This window comes from Schistocerca serialis, chromosome 1 (genome assembly GCF_023864345.2).
Source record: "Schistocerca serialis cubense isolate TAMUIC-IGC-003099 chromosome 1, iqSchSeri2.2, whole genome shotgun sequence".
In the NCBI taxonomy this organism is placed as follows: domain Eukaryota; kingdom Metazoa; phylum Arthropoda; class Insecta; order Orthoptera; family Acrididae; genus Schistocerca; species Schistocerca serialis.
This window is the reverse complement of record NC_064638.1, coordinates 446,534,481-446,557,095: the sequence shown is the minus strand read 5'-3', so window position 1 is coordinate 446,557,095 and position 22,615 is coordinate 446,534,481. Positions and strand designations below refer to the sequence as shown.

The 22,615-nt window shown below is 39.1% G+C and overlaps 1 protein-coding gene across 1 annotated transcript in view; it reads right to left on the bottom strand.

The window, feature by feature from the left end:
- Nucleotides 1–564: 564 nt before the first annotated feature.
- The window catches only part of LOC126472828 (carboxylesterase 4A-like), a 360,882-nt gene continuing 338,831 nt past the window's right edge, over nt 565–22,615 (bottom strand). The window contains exons 12-13 of the mRNA XM_050099963.1: nt 19,580–19,800; nt 565–1,058 (exon numbers count right to left, since the gene is read on the bottom strand). Of these exons, the coding sequence (XP_049955920.1) occupies nt 928–1,058; nt 19,580–19,800 (352 nt within the window). The 3' untranslated portion in view covers nt 565–927. The remainder of the gene's footprint in view (nt 1,059–19,579; nt 19,801–22,615) is intronic.

The following is a 22,615-nucleotide window of genomic DNA, read 5'->3' as shown; positions in this document are numbered from 1 at the left end:
TTAAAACTGCAAAAGCTATCAACAATGAGTTAACAACCGTCATTTATATTAGATTTTTCAAATTGTTAAATTTTTTCATTAGTTTGTTAATATAGCATAGGGCAATCAGAATCACTTCACAAATACTAATTTGTTACAATCTCAAATGTATATTTAACAGAACAAAAATATTGTGACCAGAGTGGAAGTCCTGTACAGCATGGATGTGAATGATGTATTTCATAGCACTTTGCACTTTATGTTTTATGTACCTGGAAGATGTATTATTATTATTATTATTATTATACCCTTCCAGTATCCTTGACCTGTACCAAGTAGAAAAAAGTATCTTCTTCAGCTGGAAGATGTGATCGTATTCTCTAGATACATTGCATTTTTTTCTGCAATTATCATAACAAAATGAAGATAGCAAACTTTGTAATTACAGCAGAAAAGTTTGTCAACAATTTGCCTTATTACATAACAGGGACTGAATGTTACTTTTCTGAACCATAACTGTAAATATCTATCATAAGCTGCTATGAAGACAAACAGTTTTACTGACTGAGAGTGAAAAAAACAATAATCAGTAAATAATTTTGTATTTAGTTACATTTCTTCCACACATTACAAATTATTTCCTTAGGAATGTAGAAAATGGAACTAAAGGCACAACTTCACATATGTCCATCTTAGTTCAAACAGATATAAACGTTGGAATGAGTGAAGGTAGTAACTTTACTCCTTCCACTATTTATACTCTACCTAGGCACATCCAAGATCATATTTAGATTAAGGCAAGTCATAATTTTCCTAATGTCTAGTAAATTCAACAACTGTAAACATTATCATAATATACCATATTGATTACCACTTTGGTTTGATGTTACACTGTTAAGTAGAGTTCTAGTACAAGGCAAAATCAGATCTTTATTTTGTTGGAATCTTTCAGAACAAATCACTCTGACGCTCCTTTGAACGATGTTTAAGTAGCACTAGACAGACCACTAGAACGACTAGTAACACAGTAACAATGCCAATCAGAGTGTAAACAGCACTGCGAAATGGTTGACTCTGGTCTGTAAAAAAGATGTAGTGTAATTAAAAGTTTGATAACTGGATTATGGATTATGAAGCGTGAGCGTGCGTTCTATTTACAGAAGTTTGCTCATTAAATTAACTGTAATGAAGTATGCTCATTAAATTAACTGTAATGAAGTATGCTCATTAAATTAACTGTAATGTTCTGAAGTGATAAAGATGTTAGATTTGTTTTCTGATATACTGAAATATACTGTGCTGCAGAAACCAAAAGCTAATGATATTTGATTATACATCCTGTAATTTCTTGAGTAACTAAAATATGCGTTAGTATTAATGATCTACATAAATGCAGGTCAGTAGATAACATATAATATAGTATCAATATATATCAACCCTTTCACTATTTCAACAAATTTGTTGGTAAATTAACATTTGATCAGGAATCAGATACATTTCCATGACAAAAACATTTAAGTAAGCCTCTCAGTTTGTCTTCACATATCAGCGGAGGGTGGGAAGAATTATTGTATAAATGTCTCAGTAAACACTGTAATTAGTCTGATCTTCTCTTCAGAGTCTCTGTGAGTGTGATATATAAGGGGCAGTGGTATATTCTAGATTTCTCACTTATTACCCCTCCTTGAAACATTGTAAATGGGCTTTTATGGCATAATTGGTGTCTACTTTCAAATATCTGTGAGTTCAGCAGGTTTCTCAGCATCTCCATGACGCTCCCCCAAGGGTCAGATAAATCTGTTACCATTCAAGCTACCATTGTTTGTAAACACATCAAAAAAAAGGTTTGCATCACCCCAGTTCCCAGATATCCTGAAGATAGACATTGACTGTGGATATTGTATCACGGGCACAGTCCCTTTGACTGTTCCGAGATGTTACTAAACCTACCCAGAGATGCAAACAACCATGCATGAGCAGTGCCTATTAGACTGAGGGGGTCCAACAGCCAATCAGTTCCAGTCATTCCACCAAGAAGGAGGTACACAGCTCATGTTTTCTGTATTTCAACCATGACTAGACAGTCAATACTGCGGTTCGCTTGCATCTGCATTGTTACTTCATGCCAGGAAGGGCTCTCACAAGGGAAGTGTCCAGGCGTCTCGGAGTGAACCAAAGTGATGTTGTTCAGACATGGAGGAGATACAGAGAGACAGGAATTGTCGATGACACGCCTCGCTCAGGCCGCCCAAGGGCTACTACTTCAGTGGATGGCAGCTACCTATGGATTATGGCTCGGAGGAACCCTGACAGCAATGCCACCATGTTGAATAATGCTTTTCGTGCAGCCACAGGACGTTGTGTTATGACTCAAACTGTGTGCAATAGACTGCATGATGTGCAACTTCACTCCCAACATCCAGGGTGAGGTCCATCTTTGCAACCACGACACCATGCAACACGGTACAGATGGGCCCAACAACATGCCAAATGGACTGCTAGAATTGGCATCACATTCTTTCCACCGATGAGTGTCACATATGCCTTCATTCAGACAGTCATCGGAGACATGTTTGGAGGCAACCCAGTCAGGTTGAATGCCTTAGACACACTGTCCATTGAGTGCAGCATGGTGGAGGTTCCCTGCTATTTTGGGGTGGCATTATGTGTGGCCAACGTACACTGATGGTGGTTATGGAAGGCCCCGTATTGGCTGTATGATATGTGAATGCTGTCCTCTGACTGACAGGTGCAACCATATTGATTGCTTATTGGCAAGGCATTTGTCTTCATGGACGAAAATTCATGCTCTCATTGTGCACATATTATGAGTGACTTCCTTCAGGATAATGACATCACTCGACTAGAGTGGCCAGCATGTTCTCCAGATATGAACCCTATTGATCATGCCTGGGATAGATTGAAAAGGGCTGTTTATGGATGATATGATCCACCAACCACTCTGAGGGATCTAGGTCGAATCGCTGTTGAGGAGTGTGACAAGCTGGACCATCAATGCCTTGATGAACTTGTGGATAGTATGCCACAACAAATACAGGAATGCATCAATGCAAGAGGTTGTGCTACTGTGTATTAGAGGCACTGGTGTGTACAGCAGTCTGAACCACCATCTCTGAATGTCTCGCTGTGTGGTGGTACAACATGGAATGCTTGGTTTTCATGAGCAATAAAAAGTGCAGAAATGATGTTTACATTGATCTTTATTCAAATTTTCTGTACAGGTTTCGGAACTCTCAGAACCGAGGTGATGCAAAACCTTTTTTGATGTGTTCATACGTTCAGTATCTATTGATGGTCCTATTTGATATAGGTAATACACACGTGAGCAGTACGCTATGAAGAATGGCATCAGTGTTTTGTAAATATTCTCTTGCATTATAGATAATTGCATCATCTGAGGTTACTATTAACATTGTCTGCAAGGTCATTAATATACAACCTGATCAGCAAGGTTCCTAATACACTCGCCTTTGGCACACCTGAAGTTTCTTCTATCTCTATTGATGTATCTCCATCCAAGATAATAAGCTGTGTCTTTCCTACCAAAAATTCCTCAATCCAATCACAAATACGAATGATAACCCACATGATCATACATTCATTAATAAGTGTGTACTGAGTCAAATGCTTTCTTCGATGTCAAGAAATACTTCATCTACCTGACTGTCTTAATGCATAACTTCCCAGATGTCATGTGAAAAAAACACAGGTTGGATTTCACATAACCGATCCAACCTACAAATATATATCAATGTTATTGGATGCTAGTTTTCTGGACCACTTCTGCATTTTAGCAATTTCAGATTTTTGTTAACACTATTTTCACTAGTAACTGCTTACCTCATCTCCGCAGTGGTGTGAGAAATTAAACCAGAAAAATTAAAAACTAGTTTATTTGTTTTGTAATTTAGACAGTTTTATACCCAATCAAAACTGATAATTTTAATGATGACGAGAGATTTTGACAGAGAGTCCATCTTAAAAATTTCATGTACAACTATGAGGGAAATAGACAGACTCAGATTGTGTTCTTTGGCTACAGATTACATAGCACACTAAAATAAACACTGATAACACTTTTCAGAATTACATCCTTATTATGTACCCATGAAGTATTAATTTTGTAACTGAGAAGTACTTAACAACTTTGGAATCAAATAAAATAACACTTTTCTGAAGGAAGAATTGACTTCAATTTTGGCTGGGAATAAAATATTAAACATTTTATTCTGCAGACATGTAATATAACTCTATGGTTGCAGGACTCTGAATAACTCCAAAATCCTCCCCTTTTGCTGTCCTTCATTTTTCTCATGAAAAATGAAATGCAAGTATGCAAAGCTAGAGTCTAATATCATTTTATAAATTCCTGTCACTGTTTTGCTCATTGTTTTATTTTTATTTTTACGTTGTTAAAAAAGAAAGATTACCATTTAATATTCCATTGATGATGAAGCCATTAGAGATGGATTATGCTATAAAAATAAAATAATGTTCTTTGGCTCCACCTATGGAAATCACATGAAATTCTTACAGTACATAATTATGGTGGATTGTATGAGATGTGATTTTACAGACAAGTGATAGATCACTAGACTCTTACTAAGCTGGTCATTGCTTGTATATATGGGTGCTGGTTAGTGAAAGTACCATATTATTGAGAGTATCTGAAATTTAGTTCAAACACATGGGGACCATACTTTATTAAGTCCAAATATACTATCATTTTCATAGAAACTTAATCCTTGGGTGTGTACATAACTGTACATTCATTATGAAACATGCCCCAAATATTTAACTGTTACGCTGAAGCAGTATGATGGTGACCTGTTCTTTCCCACAATCACTTCACAAGCATTACATCAGTACTGCATGTGTGTGATTGTTACATAAGATGTCTGCAGCTTCAGCACTAGCATGATGAGAAATCTTCATGCCCTCTCTGCCAATGCCATTTTCTTCATCAAATTCATCATTACTATCCTGCATGCTTTTGATTATTTCTTCATCAGCTGAAGTTTGGTTTATCTCACAGTTTTCCATATTCAGCCGCTTGGCAACATCATCTTCATGATTTTTCCTACTCCTGTAAGCTTGTGGAACTTCGTCAGTGTACAGAGAGTCAGGAACACAAGCTTCTGATTTGACTGGCTCATCACTGTCACTCAGTACTAGCTACAACTCTGCTTCAATGGATGGTCAGATTTTCTTCCAGCTCTTCATTATGGTAGCTTTCTCCACTTTATTCCATGCTTTTGCTTTTTGGAAAACATCATCACGTAAGTTGATTGATTTCCGTTTTTTCCATGTAGTTCTTTCCACATTCATTCATCAAGGAAACAAGAAGTGCATGTCAATAGCTTTTGGTGAAAGCTTTTTCTTCTTCAGCTCTTTTCTCACAGCTGGTACAATGTTTTGTGGAACCACCAAGAAAATATTTCTCTGTATGCACTCTCTCTCTCTCTCTCTCTGTCTCTCTCTCTCTATCTATCTATCTATCTATCTACCCCTTCTCTTTCTTCTGAACACAAATTGCACTTTTAGCATATTTCTGCCACTATGTTGAAAATAATGTGGATGTTAGGATTTCCCAAGCACAACGAGTGGTAGTTATGATTCCCACATGTGTTACAAGACACCATTAGTGTTATCCACTGTTCTTTTTCTTGCTTGGCAGCTAATATTATTTAAGGAAACATCTTGTAAAAGAGGCCAGTTCCATCAGTATTGTGTGAGGAATCTGTAGAAACTGTTCTGCACCTTTTTTGCTAGCTGAGCAACTTTCCCCAGTGACTGTCAGCTGCTGCAAGTTGTGTAGTCTTTTTTCTTCTTGATAGACAACCCTCCCTTGCTTCAAGTAAGTCACTGCCATCAAGCTGTTTGTTAACTGCAGCTGCCCTTCCCTTTATTATCGGGCCACTGATTGAAATTCCTTCACTGCATTGTTGTACAAACCATTCATAAACAGCTATATGCAGTTCTTCATTCTCACTCTTTAGCACAACCATCTGTTTACCCAACTCACTTTCCATTTGAGTTGCATATTGTCAAATAATGTCTTCTTTTTGATGTGATAATTAGTTGCTCATCCAAAATTGTACTCAGCAGTAATGATTTTCTGGGAAGAACCTCGTTTCAACTTATCTTAAGTTTAAGAGTTTCCGCTTGAGGTCTAACGTGACATGTTTCCTTTGAGTACCCCTGATACTGATATGTGAAGAAAACTGCAATTTGAAATCTCTGTGGCATTGTTAAACATCATAATTAAGTAAAAACATTGTTGTACATGGTAATTCATTGTTGTGCATGTCATTGCTGCCCAAGTGGTGACTGGAGGCCAGATGTGGGGGTGAATTACTGAGAGGCTGCACCCCTGAGGGCAGGATTAGCAAGAGTTTGATGTAACTGTGTTCAGGGGACATACAGAAGCAAAGAAGATGGGGTAAATGAAAAACATAGGTATTTATACATTGCCGGACATTAAAACTGCGACACCGGAAGGAATAAGAATTTAAAATTTTACTTTCTGTACAAATACAATATAGTAGAAAAAATACTTGACTATATTTCTAGGTGCTTTGGGGTTGTACAGGAAGCACAATTTAATAAGCAGAGCTGTCGCATCTGGCAACAACAATGGTTCCTATTAGTCTGGGCACTGAGCTGAACTGATATTGGTCAACCATTTGGAGTGTGACAACTGGTGTTCAAATTCCAGCTATAAGAATCAGAGGTGATCATGTTGTGTACTGAATGGCACCCCATCCATCATACTAGATGCTGGGCCTTTACAACATTGGTGAATGCAATCTGGCATCATTCTTTTCTCACATACAGATACATACATTGTGATAAAGATGATGTGGTGCTACTCCTCCCGTGCTCAGTGTTGTCATTGTGTGTGCCACTTTTAGTGCTCCTCTTTCTGCTGCCACATCAAGGGAAGAAGCAACAATGGTCACTGTACTAACAGTCTGCACTGTTCTACATGCCATCCCGTTGTCCAGGTGGATACTTGAGTTGCTGCAACTGAGCCCATTCTCTGACTCAAGGTATGTGACACGTGTGTACAATTCTGCATGGTCCAGTGAACTATATGTCTGTCCTCTCAGGTCTTACATGACTTGGAGTATGGTCCTTCTGAACCCATTGATTCCATATTCACTTCACAGTTATCAAATCCTGACTAATATTAATTGTCTTGCTAGGGTATGTTGCTACAGCTGTCAAATATGTATGTATGCTGGTAGAAATTACTGTCTGTCTTCCTCTATATGCAGACTGTAGATAGTATTACTCCTACATAGTTCGGTGGTTTAGATGGTGTGCTAAATATATGTGAATCCTAGCATGTACTGCAGGCAGCTCATAAGAAAGTTTGCAAGGGATGAAGTAAGGTGTGGAGAAAGCAGTGCTTCCTCGTACTCCTTTCTATCCCCACAGCAACCTACATGTGGAATGCAATATCAGATATCCAAAAAACATTGCCCGACTAGTATACTTCATTGTCAGCCTTGCTACGTTGTGTATTGTTGTTCGCATTCAATTAGTATATATGTTACTGTAATAGTAAGATGATTGGTAAATCCAAGGATTAACTGTTGAAACTTAAGACTTATCACAGTGTGTTAAAAGTCTGAAATTTCTAATTATATTTATAGATTTCGAACTTTTACCAATAGACATTGGTAAATCTTACAATGTACCCATACCAACTGGTAAAACCATATCCATTTGGGAAAAAAAAGAAAAAAAAACAAAAGGAAACAGCTTAGCAATTTATTGAAATAGTTTGTATTTATTGTGAATTTATGTATTTTAAACATTCTTGCATTCCAATGTGATTGTAATGAGCAGTATTCCATATTAGTAAAAAATGTTGTAAAAAGTGTTACCTTGTGAACGTTAATTTTTGTTACAACAGGGCTGACTACTCTGGCATTTCATTTACATAGTATGGAAGATGATTTACTGAAGCATTTTTTAGTTGAACAATTTTTTAAGCAATTGCACTTTTTGAAGCCGTCGTCGTCCAATAAAAGATTGTTTTGCAACCATTTGCCATAGACTAATTTCTTCTCTTGGTACTTCTTCAATGTTGATAAAATATTCCTTGATTCCTAGTATACAATGACTTCTGTTTACCAGCTTTGGTACCAAGTTGATAAAATTGATCATCCTGAATATTTTTCACTACTGCTATTATAGATTTACATCAATTTTTGCCCTGTCTACATCTGATACTTTAATTCTCACCTTCTGTCCAACTGAAGGTTTTGGAATTTTGTTACATGAGGAAACAGCTTAGCAATTTATTGAAATAGTTTGTATTTATTGTGAATTTATGTATTTTAAACATTCTTGCATTCCAATGTGATTGTAATGAGCAGTATTCCATATTAGTAAAAAATGTTGTAAAAAGTGTTACCTTGTGAACGTTAATTTTTGTTACAACAGGGCTGACTACTCTGGCATTTCATTTACATAGTATGGAAGATGATTTACTGAAGCATTTTTTAGTTGAACAATTTTTTAAGCAATTGCACTTTTTGAAGCCGTCGTCGTCCAATAAAAGATTGTTTTGCAACCATTTGCCATAGACTAATTTCTTCTCTTGGTACTTCTTCAATGCTGATAAAATATTCCTTGATTCCTAGTATACAATGACTTCTGTTTACCAGCTTTGGTACCAAGTTGATAAAATTGATCATCCTGAATATTTTTCACTACTGCTATTATAGATTTACATCAATTTTTGCCCTGTCTACATCTGATACTTTAATTCTCACCTTCTGTCCAACTGAAGGTTTTGGAATTTTGTTACATGAGGCTGCTTTCATTTTCTTTGCCTGCAATTGAAGACCTTCTTTGACAGCTTCTTGGATCTGTTTCACTTTATTAACACTGTTGGAAGTTGTCAGAATCTCGTCATAACTAATAGCTGGTGCTGGGGTCTTGTTGTTAACTATCGACAAATCTTATCTCTCTGGTGCTTCCTCACCTGCAGCAACTGCACTTTCTACCTCCGTTCCTTCTGTTACAGTTCTTGGTTCATTGGCATCAATTTCTTGGCCATCATTTTCAAATTCCTGTGAGTCAGTGGAAGTGATGTTTAACATTGTTTCCGAGTCTTCTTCAGTGTTTATATTTTTTATTAAATCATGTGGAACAACTGAGGTCGCAATGCCCATTTTCATTGTAACCCCAAACATGGCTTCATATGGTGAACATCTGGTCCCTTCATGATAAGCCCAGTTTTTCATTGCTTGCACAAACCTCAGCCCTTCAGGCCATTTTGAAGTTTTATTTGTTTCTTTCCAAGTTGGTAACATATTTTCAATATCTTGATTTGCTGTTTCAACTGATCCCTGAGACTGACTGTGCCTTGGCTTCCTGTGGACTGTCTTTATATCGTTCCACAACTCACATAAACTTTGTATGACTCGGTTACAAAACTCTCTACCATTATCAGAATGAAGTATACTTGGGGCACCAAAGGTGGTAAAAATGTCCACAAGATGATATGCTACTTCATCAGCCTCTTTTGAAGTTAGTGTGTGGAGGATAACAAATTTTATCAAATGATCATATAAAAGTATGAACTTAGACTTATTGTCTGGGTTTAAGTCAATTTGGTATTGTGAATTCATTGCACTTTTGTATGATAGATTTCACCACAATGCCTCTTTCAAATGTTTATTGCTTTTTCTGACATGGTTCACATAATCTTAAATAAGTAGCGATTGATACAACAGTCACATTCTTGTACTTATGGTTCAGTTCCACAATCATCCGTGTTGGGCTGCCGTGGCCTATAGCAATGTGAGTCTCATGTAGTATATTTAACAGTTCATCAAAACGAATGTAGTAATGATTTTTTTCTTTTCCGGCAGACATCAGTGCTACAAGTTTCTCTTCACCTCTTTTTTTATTGGAAATGATTTTTGCATTTCTCACTTCACTTAGTAGAATATTATATTGCTCAGCAGCTGCATGAAAGTTGTTGTCCTTCTTCTTATTCACTGATTCACTTAAAAGTTCGTAAAATCATTTATGCATAAAATCACTCATTCTGTTGCAAAGCTGCAGAAGAAAGAGCACTAAAATGAGTCGCAAAGATGACCATATGTACGATGCTCAACACTGACTGAAACTATGCAACGGTGAGCAGACTGAGAGCTTGTAATTGCCAACAAAGAAACTTACCTGAACACAAAATTGGCAACAATGAAACTTGTCTGAGTCTGCATGACGGAGGCAGGAGTCTTTGATCCAGCTTTTACCAGCTTGCATTGGTAAATCCTAACATTTACGAATGTCTCTTGATAAAAGTTCGAAATCTCTGCATATAATGAGAAATTTTGGACTTTTACCACACCGTGATGGTAAATCTTAGGATTCACTGGTTAATTCTAGGATTTACCAACTATCTTAATTTTACAGTAACATGTGTAAAACGGCAATAAATACTCACATTGATTGATTTGTATGTTTTATACTCATAATAATAACTGTGTATGCATCTATTCACACGTTCGCTGCCACTGTAATTGGTCTTGTGTTGCCACGTAACCAATTATTTTTTTAATAGAATCCCAAACTGTATTGCTAAAAGTAATATAAAATTTATTTATTTTATAAGTAAAAGATAAAATTTACTCTCGTGACTCAATTTTTTTTTTTGGGGTGCACTAAGGCGCCAGTGGCATATCAGGCCGCATTCTGTAGAGGGTGGCCATGGACACACTAGTGGGTTTCGTTTATCTTTCCTGAAAATTGTGGCAGTTTAGAGTACTACATTTTTATTTTATATTCAAAAATAAAACGAAACATCCTACTGACAAACGACATATTTGTTGAACAAAAATATAGTAGAAACAGCATTCAAAAACAAACACAAATTCTTGAAGAAACTTCTGAAATACAGTGTATGTCAAATCTCAGAAAAGATACGATCAAGAACTCTACCAATTACACTCAAACAAATAAGTATTAGAAGAAAACAATTTCATGGAATATTACTGGCAATTCCTTTCACATGAAATAAAGGGTCCTTTTTCCAATAGTCCTGCAGCTTCCTCATCTTTACATTGCCCATGTGCAGGAAAACTCCCAAGAACACTAACAATTCGCCAACCGTCACAACTTTCCAACAATTTATTCATGATAGTTCTTTGGTCCCCACAGGAAGGAATAATTCAGTTGTGTTATGATTTGTTCCTTCTACAACTTTCAATAGAAATTTGTCCGTCAGCAAAAGATGAAAATAATCTAAGCGAGTGTTTCCATTTAGTTGAATTAGCAGTCCCTCATTTTTTATAAATGGGCAATTTACCATTCCAACTGGCTTGCATTCCCATGGAACACTTGTATCAGCTGCATTACCTCGTTACCACTCCTTCTGCCCTTTCCCTGTCACTTGGATTCACAGCCATTTCTACAGTCTCATCTAAAGCAAACTCGGCTCCGTCAGACTCTTCACTGGATTCCCACCCGTCCTCCCCACTGGCCAATTCTGTTTCCGAATCGCTTTCTTCTAATATTCGTAATAACTCCACATCCGTTAGTTTTTGTACGTTTATTGTGTCACATATTTTACATTTCTTAGGTTCTGAAGGGCCCGCCATGCCACGATTGTTTTCCATTTTCAGTCCCACAACAGAGAAAAACTGTAGGGAAAAACGTGAGCTGCACCCGTAAAAATTGAAAACAATACGTTTTTAGAGTGCCTGCACAATAAACCACACTGAATGGCTGTGCCGACTAAACCGTGGTGCCTCGCAACAGCTGAGTCTCTCGCCGGGCAGGTGCGTCCACGGCATGTTCACCAGTATCAGACGGGCGCGCTGGTGCGCCGATGGCAGCGAACGTGTTAAAATACTTTTCCTTTGTCACCATATATGTTGCATCTTATTCACTCAAAATTTGTCAGTGGAGGCTTTCTGCTGTCTGTTTCTCTCAATTATGAAGGAGTATGTAGCTTTCTTGCACATTTCATATCACCTGTACATTTGAATATGGTTTTCTTGCCCATTTTTAGGGTTGCATACTGCAATAGGTAAAAATGAAACCCTTAGAGGTTCACTTTATTGTCATGTTTGTCAATCTGTTATGACTCCTTTTTCTAACAAGATGGTATAGATATTAAGTTGGAATTTATGTCAAGTACTAAGATCTATGGTCCCTTTGGTAGTATAAAATATGTAAGCTTATAAGTCAGTCTCTCAAAAGATATGGTCATTTGAGTTACATATTTGCAAACTCACTTGTCAAAATCTACAGGGTGCTTGCCATTGGCCCAGAATTATGAAATTTGGCAAGAACTAAGACATTACAATACAAATAAAGCAGAAATCAGGAAATTGGCAATTTGTAATTGTATAACATACTATTTTTTTGCCATTTCTTATCCATCTGTATGTCTGTCTATTAAGACTCCTTTTTCTCAGGAATGGTTAGAGGTATCAAGTTGAAATTTATGTCGAATACTAAGGTCTATGGTTCTTTGGCAGTGTAAAACATTTAAGCTTACAAGTAGTGCAATCAAAAGGTACAACCATATGAGTCAAATATTTTTATACCCCCAAACTCGCACATTAAAACCCATACATGAACTAACCATATACATGATTAAGTCTGTATTGAACTCTCAGAATGCAAATCCTTTTTGTTCTTCCCTATCTTTCTTCTTCTCCTTTTTTTGTTTTCTTTTCTTTTTTTGCATAAGAAAAATAAAGATTTTGACTGATATTGGTCAGGAAATAGTATTATGTTGTAAAGGTGTGATGATTTAATACACCATGCTCAGTTGGCAACACCGTATGGATTTTTTGCCCTCCTTGCAGCTTCAACACATGGCCCACAGTAGGTGCAATGGCTTGCCCCAGCACGTCAACCTGCCAACGCCCATAGTGCACAGGTCATACATTCTCTATGCCGCTCCTACCATTAGATGGAAGGCTTTACATAATTGATCGAAGCACCTCTAAGTACTTCCTCATTCATATAAGGTCAGATATTAGTAATATACAGAAGGACACAGCTGCAATACTAATCAGCACAACATCCCTACAGTTCTGCACCACAAATGAATTGCATATTGCTGTGCATGAAACCACTAACTGTACCTTGGAACTATGCCCAGAACAAAAGTTCTCTTGGACCTTCTTCATTACGGAACTGAGTGGACCAATGGTAGAAATTGACTTCCTACAGTACTTTCACCTCTTACCAGATTTAAGAAACGCAGTACTACTAAACTATGATACCCAAATGACTTACCCAGTGCTTTTGTACTGATGCCTCCTTGTCTACCAGAAACTAACTCATGCCCCATTGGGCATCAGCACCACAGTGATACATACTCTAACAACTCTCAGAGTGAATTATCATTTGGCACTACCTCCACCACACCCACTTTGGTCAGGCATACGTCATTGCCACTGTGATCCACAGACACACCATCAATGATGCCAAACACACCACACCAAACACAGGTCAGTGTGGTGCACTCTGCCTCTCTCAGCACATCAAGAGAGTGTTACGTACCCTAACCGATCACTCATGAGTGAAAATTAAGCAATGTGCCATCTGAGTTGGTAGAGTGTACTGAATCCTCATGACCCCCAGTCCACTGGTCTGAGAAAGAGCACTATAATTGGCACCATTATGGGCTGCAAAAGCAGTGGTTGACGAAATATTACAAACAGGGATAGTGTGCCCTTCAGATAGCCAGTGGCCTTCACCAATCACATTTTTACTGAAAAAGAATGGTTCTGCGAGACTCTCAGTTATTACAGAGCTCTCAATGCTTGAACCATACACGATTGTTATCCCATCCTGAATATTCAAGATTTTACGCATTCTCTCTCTAGTGCAGCTATTTTCATCATCATCAATTGCAGGAAAGCTTACCTCCAAGTATCCATGAGCCAAGATAATGTCTCTTAAGACAGCAATAATGACACCATTTGGACTTTTTAAGTTTCTTTTCAGACCTTATTGTCTGAAGAATGGAACTCGAACTTGGCACTGGTTCATCGACAGAATCCTGTTCAAATTGGACTTTTGTTATGCTTACCTGGATGATATCCTGATATTTTCTGTCATTCTGCATGAACAAAAATGGCATCTCTGACTAATTGTCATGCCCTTCAGGATGCAAGTGTGTTCATAAAAAAGGATAAAATACAATTGCAAAAAATGGAAGCAACCTTCCTTCGACGCATACTAAATGCTACAGAAAATTTATCTGACGTGACATACTGAACACTTTGGATCAAGGCTACTAGGTAGAAGCAGTGTTTCGATTTCTGAAAAGCATTCAACTCAGTACCACACCTACACTTATTGTCAAAAGTATGATCTCATGGGGTATCAAGTGAAATTTGTGACTGGATTGAGGACATTTTAGAAGGGAGGACAAAGCATATTATCTCAGATGGAGAGTCATCGTCACATGTAGACATAACATCAGGTGTGCCCCAAGAAAGTGTGTTGGGACCCTTGCTGTTTATGATATATATTAAAGACCTTGCCAACAATATTAATAGTAAAATCAGGCTTTTTGTAAATAGTGCAGTTATCTGTAATGAAGTAGTCAGAAAAAAGCTGCATAAATATACAGTCAGATCTTGATAAGATTTCAACTTGGTGTGGCTACTTGTTCTAAATGTTCAGAAATATAAAATTTTGCTCTTCACAAAATGAAAAAACAAAGTATACTATGACTATAATATCAATTAGTCACTTTTGGAATTGGCCAACTCATACAAATATCTGGGTGTAACGATCTGTAGGGATATGAAATGGAATGATCACATTTATTCAGTCATGGGTAGAGCAAGCATAGACTGGGGAGGAAGTGCAACCAGTCCACAAAGGAGACTGCTTACAAGTCACTTGTGTGACCAGTTCTATAGAATATTGCTCAAGTATGTGAGACCCATACCAGACAGGACTTAAAGCAAATACAGCAAATACTGAATGTATGCAGAGGATGGCAGCACAAATGGTCACAGGTTTGTTTAATCTTGGGAGAGTGTCACAGAGATACTGAAGGAACTGAAAGGGCCGACTCTTGAAGACAGATGTAAACTATACAAAGAAAGCCTATTAACAAAGTTTCCATAACCAGCTTTAAATGATTACTCTAGAGATGTACAACAATCCCCTACCTATCACTCACATAGGGATTGTGAGGATAAGATTAGTATAATTACTGCATGCACAGAGGCATTCAGACAATTGTTCTTCCCATGCTCCATATGTGAATGGAACAGCAAGAAGCCCTAATAACTGGTACAATGGGCCATGCCCTCTGCCATGCATCTAATGGTGGTTTGTGAAGTACAGATGTAGAGGTAGATGTAGATGTAGAATCAAACCCACTTCAGAATGAATGGGTCTCATTATGCAGTTACCACTTCTGCAGAATTACTATGAACTAGCCTGCTTTCTAGGCATCATAAATTTCTATCGGTATCTACTGCCAAATGTGGCAGCAATACAAGTCACTCTCATCACTCTCTCACCAGACTGAATACAAAGCTCAAAGAAAAACAGAGTGGACTGTCAAAATGTGAGAAGCACTCAGACTATCCAGAGATGGTCTGGCTAAAAAGCAATGACTCTGACACACAAGACATCTGACGCATACCTCACTGTTATTAGAAACACTATTGATTCAGCCACTAGAGTGTTCTTGCAATAAGTTGTGGTTGGCAAAGCACAAACGCTACGCTTCTTCTCCAAAAAATCACAGCCTTGCAGTTGAAATTGTCTGCATTCATGAATTACATGCTGTTTATGATGTAGTTAAACATTTTAGAGGAAATATTGAAGAAAGATATGTTGTCATCTATATGTATCTCGAGCCAGTTACAGATGCTATACAGCACCCCTCAAAAGACATTAGCCCTCTTTGCTTCCATCATCTCAATCTTATACCACAGTATACAGTGGACATCTGCCATCTACATGGTGTTGACAACATAGCTGCAGATTACCTTTCATAGGTCAATGTCATTTCTCTACAACTGGAGTATGACCTATTAACAGAAGAACAGAACCAGGATGTGACCATCACAGGTTTACTGAAAATCAGTTCCACCAACCTTCACATAGAATGGTGGACAGCCCTGGGACCAACAGACAGATACTATGTGATGTCTCTGAGCAGAATTTGGCCATTAGTTGCCACATCCATATGCCACACAATTTTCAAACAATTGCACTATCTGGTGCACTGTGGTGTTGAGCCAACAGTACAGCTCATAACTTAATGCTTCATATGGCCCAACATTAAATGTGACTGTTCCACCTGGTCACCAGCTTGCCTGGTATGTCAGCACAGCAAAGCTGCTTGTCATACACAGCCTCAACTACGTCACTTTGATATACCATGAGCATGATTCTGACACATGCATTTAGGGCTCATAGGCCTCCTTCTGGATTCAGAAGGGTATAAATACTTACTATTAATTTCTGATGTACTTTCTTGTTGACTAGAAGCAGTCTCAACGAAAGACATTACAGTAGAGTCAACAGCTAGTGAATTTATCTGTACTTGGACTGCTAGATTCAGCTACAGACTGATCAAGGAAGACAATTCGAGTCCATGCTATTCTACATGCTCTGCAGTCTCTGTTGCATTATGCACAGTCGTATGACAGTGTTTCACCCCCAGAGTAATGAACTTGTTGAGAGATAGCTTAGAACCCTCCAAGTCAAACTCATATGCCATGGAGGGCTGTAGATGGAAGCTTTGCCAAGGATACCTACTAGGTTTTTGTATGGCATTGAAAGAAGCTTCCCCACCAGGTATGTTGTAAACAATTTTCACAGGTTTGCCACTGGATGACATTGTGCAAATCCTACAATATTTCCTCGGAGCAACTGTCCAACACCTTCAGGTGGCTGAACCTTGCTGGTGGTTAGGTATGACTGCCATGACCTAGCACCAGCACGGTTCAACCACCTGAAGATGTCATACAGTTGCTCCGAGCAAGTGTTGTGGAATTTGCACAATGTCATCAGGCCACAAAACCATGAGGACTATTTGCAAGATCTGCACAGATCATTGGCATAAATCTTACACGGAGAGTCTCTCATCCTTCTGGAAGAATTTATTTTACTAACCGAGCCATTGAACGAGCAGTTCTATTGGCACTATTCCAGTGGGGGAAGAGGCACATCAACAACATTCAGGTGCCTCCACTGATCCCACATACTTCACTCTGAAAGTTTTTGTGCACAGGGCGCTACGTAACGCGAATTTTTAACGCTATAGTGCAATATGATTTGGCCAGCTTTGCAGACATCCAACTCAGGTCCGAACAAAGTTGTAAAATGGACATGCAGAAGACCAACCTGGACCCCAAGTGGCCAATCAGCTTCACACTTAACATACAAGCCTTTGATCTTGATGATATCATTGCAATATTTGTAGACAATGACCTGATAGCAGACGCCATGTCCTGTGGATGCCGTGTTCTGCTCTTCAGCCAGCCACAACACAGTTGGTCAGTTGCACTTGTGCTGTGCAATCTCATTCAGTGATACCAGGCATCCACTGCTCCTCCCAGTGCTCCGCACTATGGGAGTGGGGTGGGGGTGGGGGTGGGGGTGCCACTCTGGGATATTAGCTTTGGTGATATCTCTGAACTCATACAGTGGAATAGGATACCTGTGTTCATTTTAGAACTTGTGACTCTGTGGATGTATTGTATGATGTACAATACAAAATAAAGTATTATTGTCTCACCAGTGTGTTGTCTTTACTATAGGCATGTTTCCTGCTCCCAGTAGGCATATCTATCACACGTACAGGGTTATTACAAACGATTGAAGCGATTTCACAGCTCTACAATAACTTTATTATTTCAGATATTTTCACAATACTTTGCACACACATACAAAAACTCAAAAAGTTTTTTTAGGCATTCACAAATGTTCGATATGTGCCCCTTTAGTGATTCGGGAGACATCAAGCCGATGATCAAGTTCTTCCCACACTCGGCGCAGCATGTCCCCATCAATGAGTTCGAAAGCATCGTTGATGTGAGCTCGCAGTTCTGGCACGTTTCTTGGTAGAGGAGGTTTAAACACTGAATCTTTCACATAACCCCACAGAAAGAAATCGCATGGAGGCCATGACATGAATTGCTGATCATGATTTCCACCACGACCGATCCATTGGTTTTCCAATCTCCTGTTTAAGAAATGCCAAACATCATGATGGAAGTGCGGTGGAGCACCATCCTGTTGAAAGATGAAGTTGGCGCTGTCAATCTCCAGTTGTGGCATGAGCCAATTTTCCAGCATGTCCAGATACACGTGTCCTGTAACATTTTTTTTGCAGAAGAAAAAGGGGCCGTAAACTTTAAACCGTGAGATTGCACAAAACACGTTAACTTTTGGCGAATTGCAAATTTGCTGCACGAATGCATGAGGATTCTCTACTGCCCAGATTCGCACATTGTGTCTGTTCACTTCACCATTAAGAAAAAATGTTGCTTCATCACTGAAAACAAGTTTCGCACTGAACGCATCCTCTTCCATGAGCTGTTGCAACCACGCCGAAAATTCAAAGCATTTGACTTTGTCATCGGGTGTCAGGGCTTGTAGCAATTGTAAACGGTAAGGCTTCTGCTTTAGCCTTTTCCGTAAGATTTTCCAAACCATCGGCTATGGTACGTTTAGCTCCCTGCTTGCTTTATTCGTCGACTTCTGCGGGCTACGCGTGAAACTTGCCCGCACGCGTTCAACCGTTTCTTCGCTCACTGTAGGCCGACCCATTGATTTCCCCTTACAGAGGCACCCAGAAGCTTTAAACTGCACATAACGTCGCCGAATGGAGTTAGCAGTTGGTGGAACTTTGTTGAACTTCGTCCTGAAGTGTCGTTGCACTGTTACGACTGACTGATGTGAGTGCATTTCAAGCACGACATACGCTTTCTCGGCTCCTGTCGCCATTTTGTCTCACTGTGCTCTCAAGCGCTCTGGCGGCAGAAACCTGAAGTGCAGCTTCAGCCGAACAAATCTTTATGAGTTTTTCTATGTATCTGTAGTGTGTCGTGACCATATGTCAATGCATGGAGCTACAGTGAATTTATGAAATCGCTTCAATCATTTGTAATAGCCCTGTATTTAGAATGACATGCACCATTCTACTGCAGAGTATGTCACAATGTTGCATTCCTGTCATTCTCCTCAGCAGTGAACAATAGCACACTTGATGCCAACATCTGTTGCATGTTGCCTTCATGGTGCTGAAATTTTAATGGCCATTGCTCTCACATATGCTGCACCTTGATGTTCTTACACATCCTTTATTTTAACACTATGGCTCAACACTGATAAGATATTGCTTAATTTACATCATTAATCATAGAACTGAAGATCTGTACTATTAAAAGGCCTACTGATATTTATGCTAACAAACAACACAGTTAATAAATGTGTACGCAAACATATTCTGAAAAATGTGTAAAGGGATGAAAATTAGTCAAATTGAAAGACTGTGGGAATTTATAATTCAAATTTGTATGTGTAAAATGTTAATTTGTGGTGTATATACCTGTCAAACCCGATCGTGGTCCAGAATCATAAGCAGAAGGTGGAGATTGACCCATACTGCCAAGTTTAGGCAATAACTTGTTCCAGAAAGCAGCTGTTTTGGCAAGGTTTCTAGTAGTGCCTACAGTGTTTCCAGCTGTCAGAACACGGCTGTATATGTCATCGGGTGTTGCTCTCCTCCATGGGAATGTGTAACTGTATGAAGTTTCTTGAAGAGGATTTCTGAAACAAATAAAACTGCTAGTAGAGGTTGAATATTATTTCTTGCTTGAAATATTTATTTAATTTAATACATATTCTATGGATCTGCAGTATTATTGTGTTTCTAGAAGGTGCAACAAGTCAGCATAGCTGTTACAAAGAATATAAATAATAATGAACATAATATTTAACAGACAATAATTATGTTGTTAAATGAAACAATATATTGTCCATCCTGTAATGAGTTCAACATGTTTATCTGGTAGATGCCTCTTAAAATATCTTGAAGTTCCTACATTCATTTCCTAGTACATATAGTCCTTAACAATACTTGTTGGTAATGATATAAATCAATTTACATTGATATAACTTGATTAATTTTGTGATTCCACAGTTCTGTTAACTTCATGCTGGGAGTATTTTACTTGTTGTGTGGTTGCATCAATATAGACTGGTGTCCAAAATTAAACAACTAGCAGAAATTTTGCAAGGTTGCTTTTATTTTGCCACAAAACAGTATAAACAGATGACAGTAATGTAGAAACAATGTAAAGAATACAGAACTTAATCAAATGCAACATGCATGATGGTGTACAAAAATGTTCTTTCTTTTCTCCAACTTAACGGATCTGCACACACATTCTGACAGCTGGTTAATGTGCTCAGTATGCAGTGTGACCACGTCTAGAATAAATAAAGGCCTGACAATGATGGGACATGTTGTGAATGATGTCACCAATCTCATGTTGGAGCATTAACACCCATTCTTCCTGCAGAGCTGCTTACAAGTCTTGGAAAGTATCTTGTGGTTGCTGATGAGTCTCCCTTGTGCATCCCAGACATGCTCTATGGGATTCAAATCATGAGAGCAAGCAGGCCTCACCATGTGTGGGCAATATCTTTCATATATATATATATATATATATGTCTGAAATATGTCTGCTTGTGTCTGTATGTGTGGATGGATATGTGCGTGTGTGCGAGTATATACCTGTCCCTTTTTTCCCCCTAAGGTAAGTCTTTCCGCTCCCGGGATTGGAATGACTCCTTACCCTCTCCCTTAAAACCCACATCCTTTCGTCTTTCCCTCTCCTTCCCTCTTTCCTGATGAGGCAACAGTTTGTTGCGAAAGCATGAATTTTGTGTGTATGTTTGTGTTTGTTTGTGTGTCTATCGACCTGCCAGCGCTTTTGTTCGGTAAGTCACCTCATCTTTGTTTTATATATATATATATATATATATATATATATATATATATATATATATATATATATATATATATATAATGGAAGGAAACATTCCACGTGGGAAAAATTATATATAAAAACAAAGATGAGGTGACTTACCGAACAAAAGCGCTGGCAGGTCGATAGACACACAAACAAACACAAACACACACACAAAATTCAAGCTTTCGCAACAAACTGTTGCCTCATCAGGAAAGAGGGAAGGAGAGGGGAAGACGAAAGGAAGTGGGTTTTAAGGGAGAGGGTAAGGAGTCATTCCAATCCCGGGAGCGGAAAGACTTACCTTAGGGGGAAAAAAGGACAGGTATACACTCGCACACACGCACATATCCATCCACACATACAGACACAAGCAGACATATTTAAAGACAAAGAGTTTGGGCAGAGATGTCAGTCGAGGCAGAAGTGTAGAGGCAAAGAAGTTGTTGAAAGACAGGTGAGGTATGAGTGGTGGCAACTTGAAATTAGCGGAGATTGAGGCCTGGCGGATGACGAGAAGAGAGGATATACTGAAGGGCAAGTTCCCATCTCCGGAGTTCGGATAGGTTGGTGTTGGTGGGAAGTATCCAGATAACCCGGACGGTGTAACACTGTGCCAAGATGTGCTGGCTGTGCACCAAGGCATGTTTAGCCACAGGGTGATCCTCATTACCAACAAACACTGTCTGCCTGTGTCCATTCATGCGAATGGACAGTTTGTTGCTGGTCATTCCCACATAGAATGCATCACAGTGTAGGCAGGTCAGTTGGTAAATCACGTGGGTGCTTTCACACGTGGCTCTGCCTCTGATCGTGTACACCTTCCGGGTTACAGGACTGGAGTAGGTGGTGGTGGGAGGGTGCATGGGACAGGTTTTGCATCGGGGGCGGTTACAAGGATAGGAGCCAGAGGGTAGGGAAGGTGGTTTGGGGATTTCATAGGGATGAACTAACAGGTTACGAAGGTTAGGTGGACGGCGGAAAGACACTCTTGGCGGAGTGGGGAGGATTTCATGAAGGATGGATCTCATTTCAGGGCAGGATTTGAGGAAGTCGTATCCCTGCTGGAGAGCCACATTCAGAGTCTGGTCCAGTCCCGGAAAGTATCCTGTCACAAGTGGGGCACTTTTGTGGTTCTTCTGTGGGGGATTCTGGGTTTGAGGGGACGAGGAAGTGGCTCTGGTTATTTGCTTCTGTACCAGGTCGGGAGGGTAGTTGCGGGATGCGAAAGCTGTTTTCAGGTTGTTGGTGTAATGATTCAGGGATTCCGGACTGGAGCAGATTCGTTTGCCACGAAGACCTAGGCTGTAGGGAAGGGACCGTTTGATGTGGAATGGGTGGCAGCTGTCATAATGGAGGTACTGTTGCTTGTTGGTGGGTTTGATGTGGACGGACGTGTGAAGTTGGCCATTGGACAGGTGGAGGTCAACGTCAAGGAAAGTGGCATGGGATTTGGAGTAGGACCAGGTGAAACTGATGGAACCAAAGGAGTTGAGGTTGGAGAGGAAGTTCTGGAGTTCTTCTTCACTGTGAGTCAGATCATGAAGATGTCATCAATAAATCTGTACCAAACTTTGGGTTGGCAGACTTGGGTAACCAAGAAGGCTTCC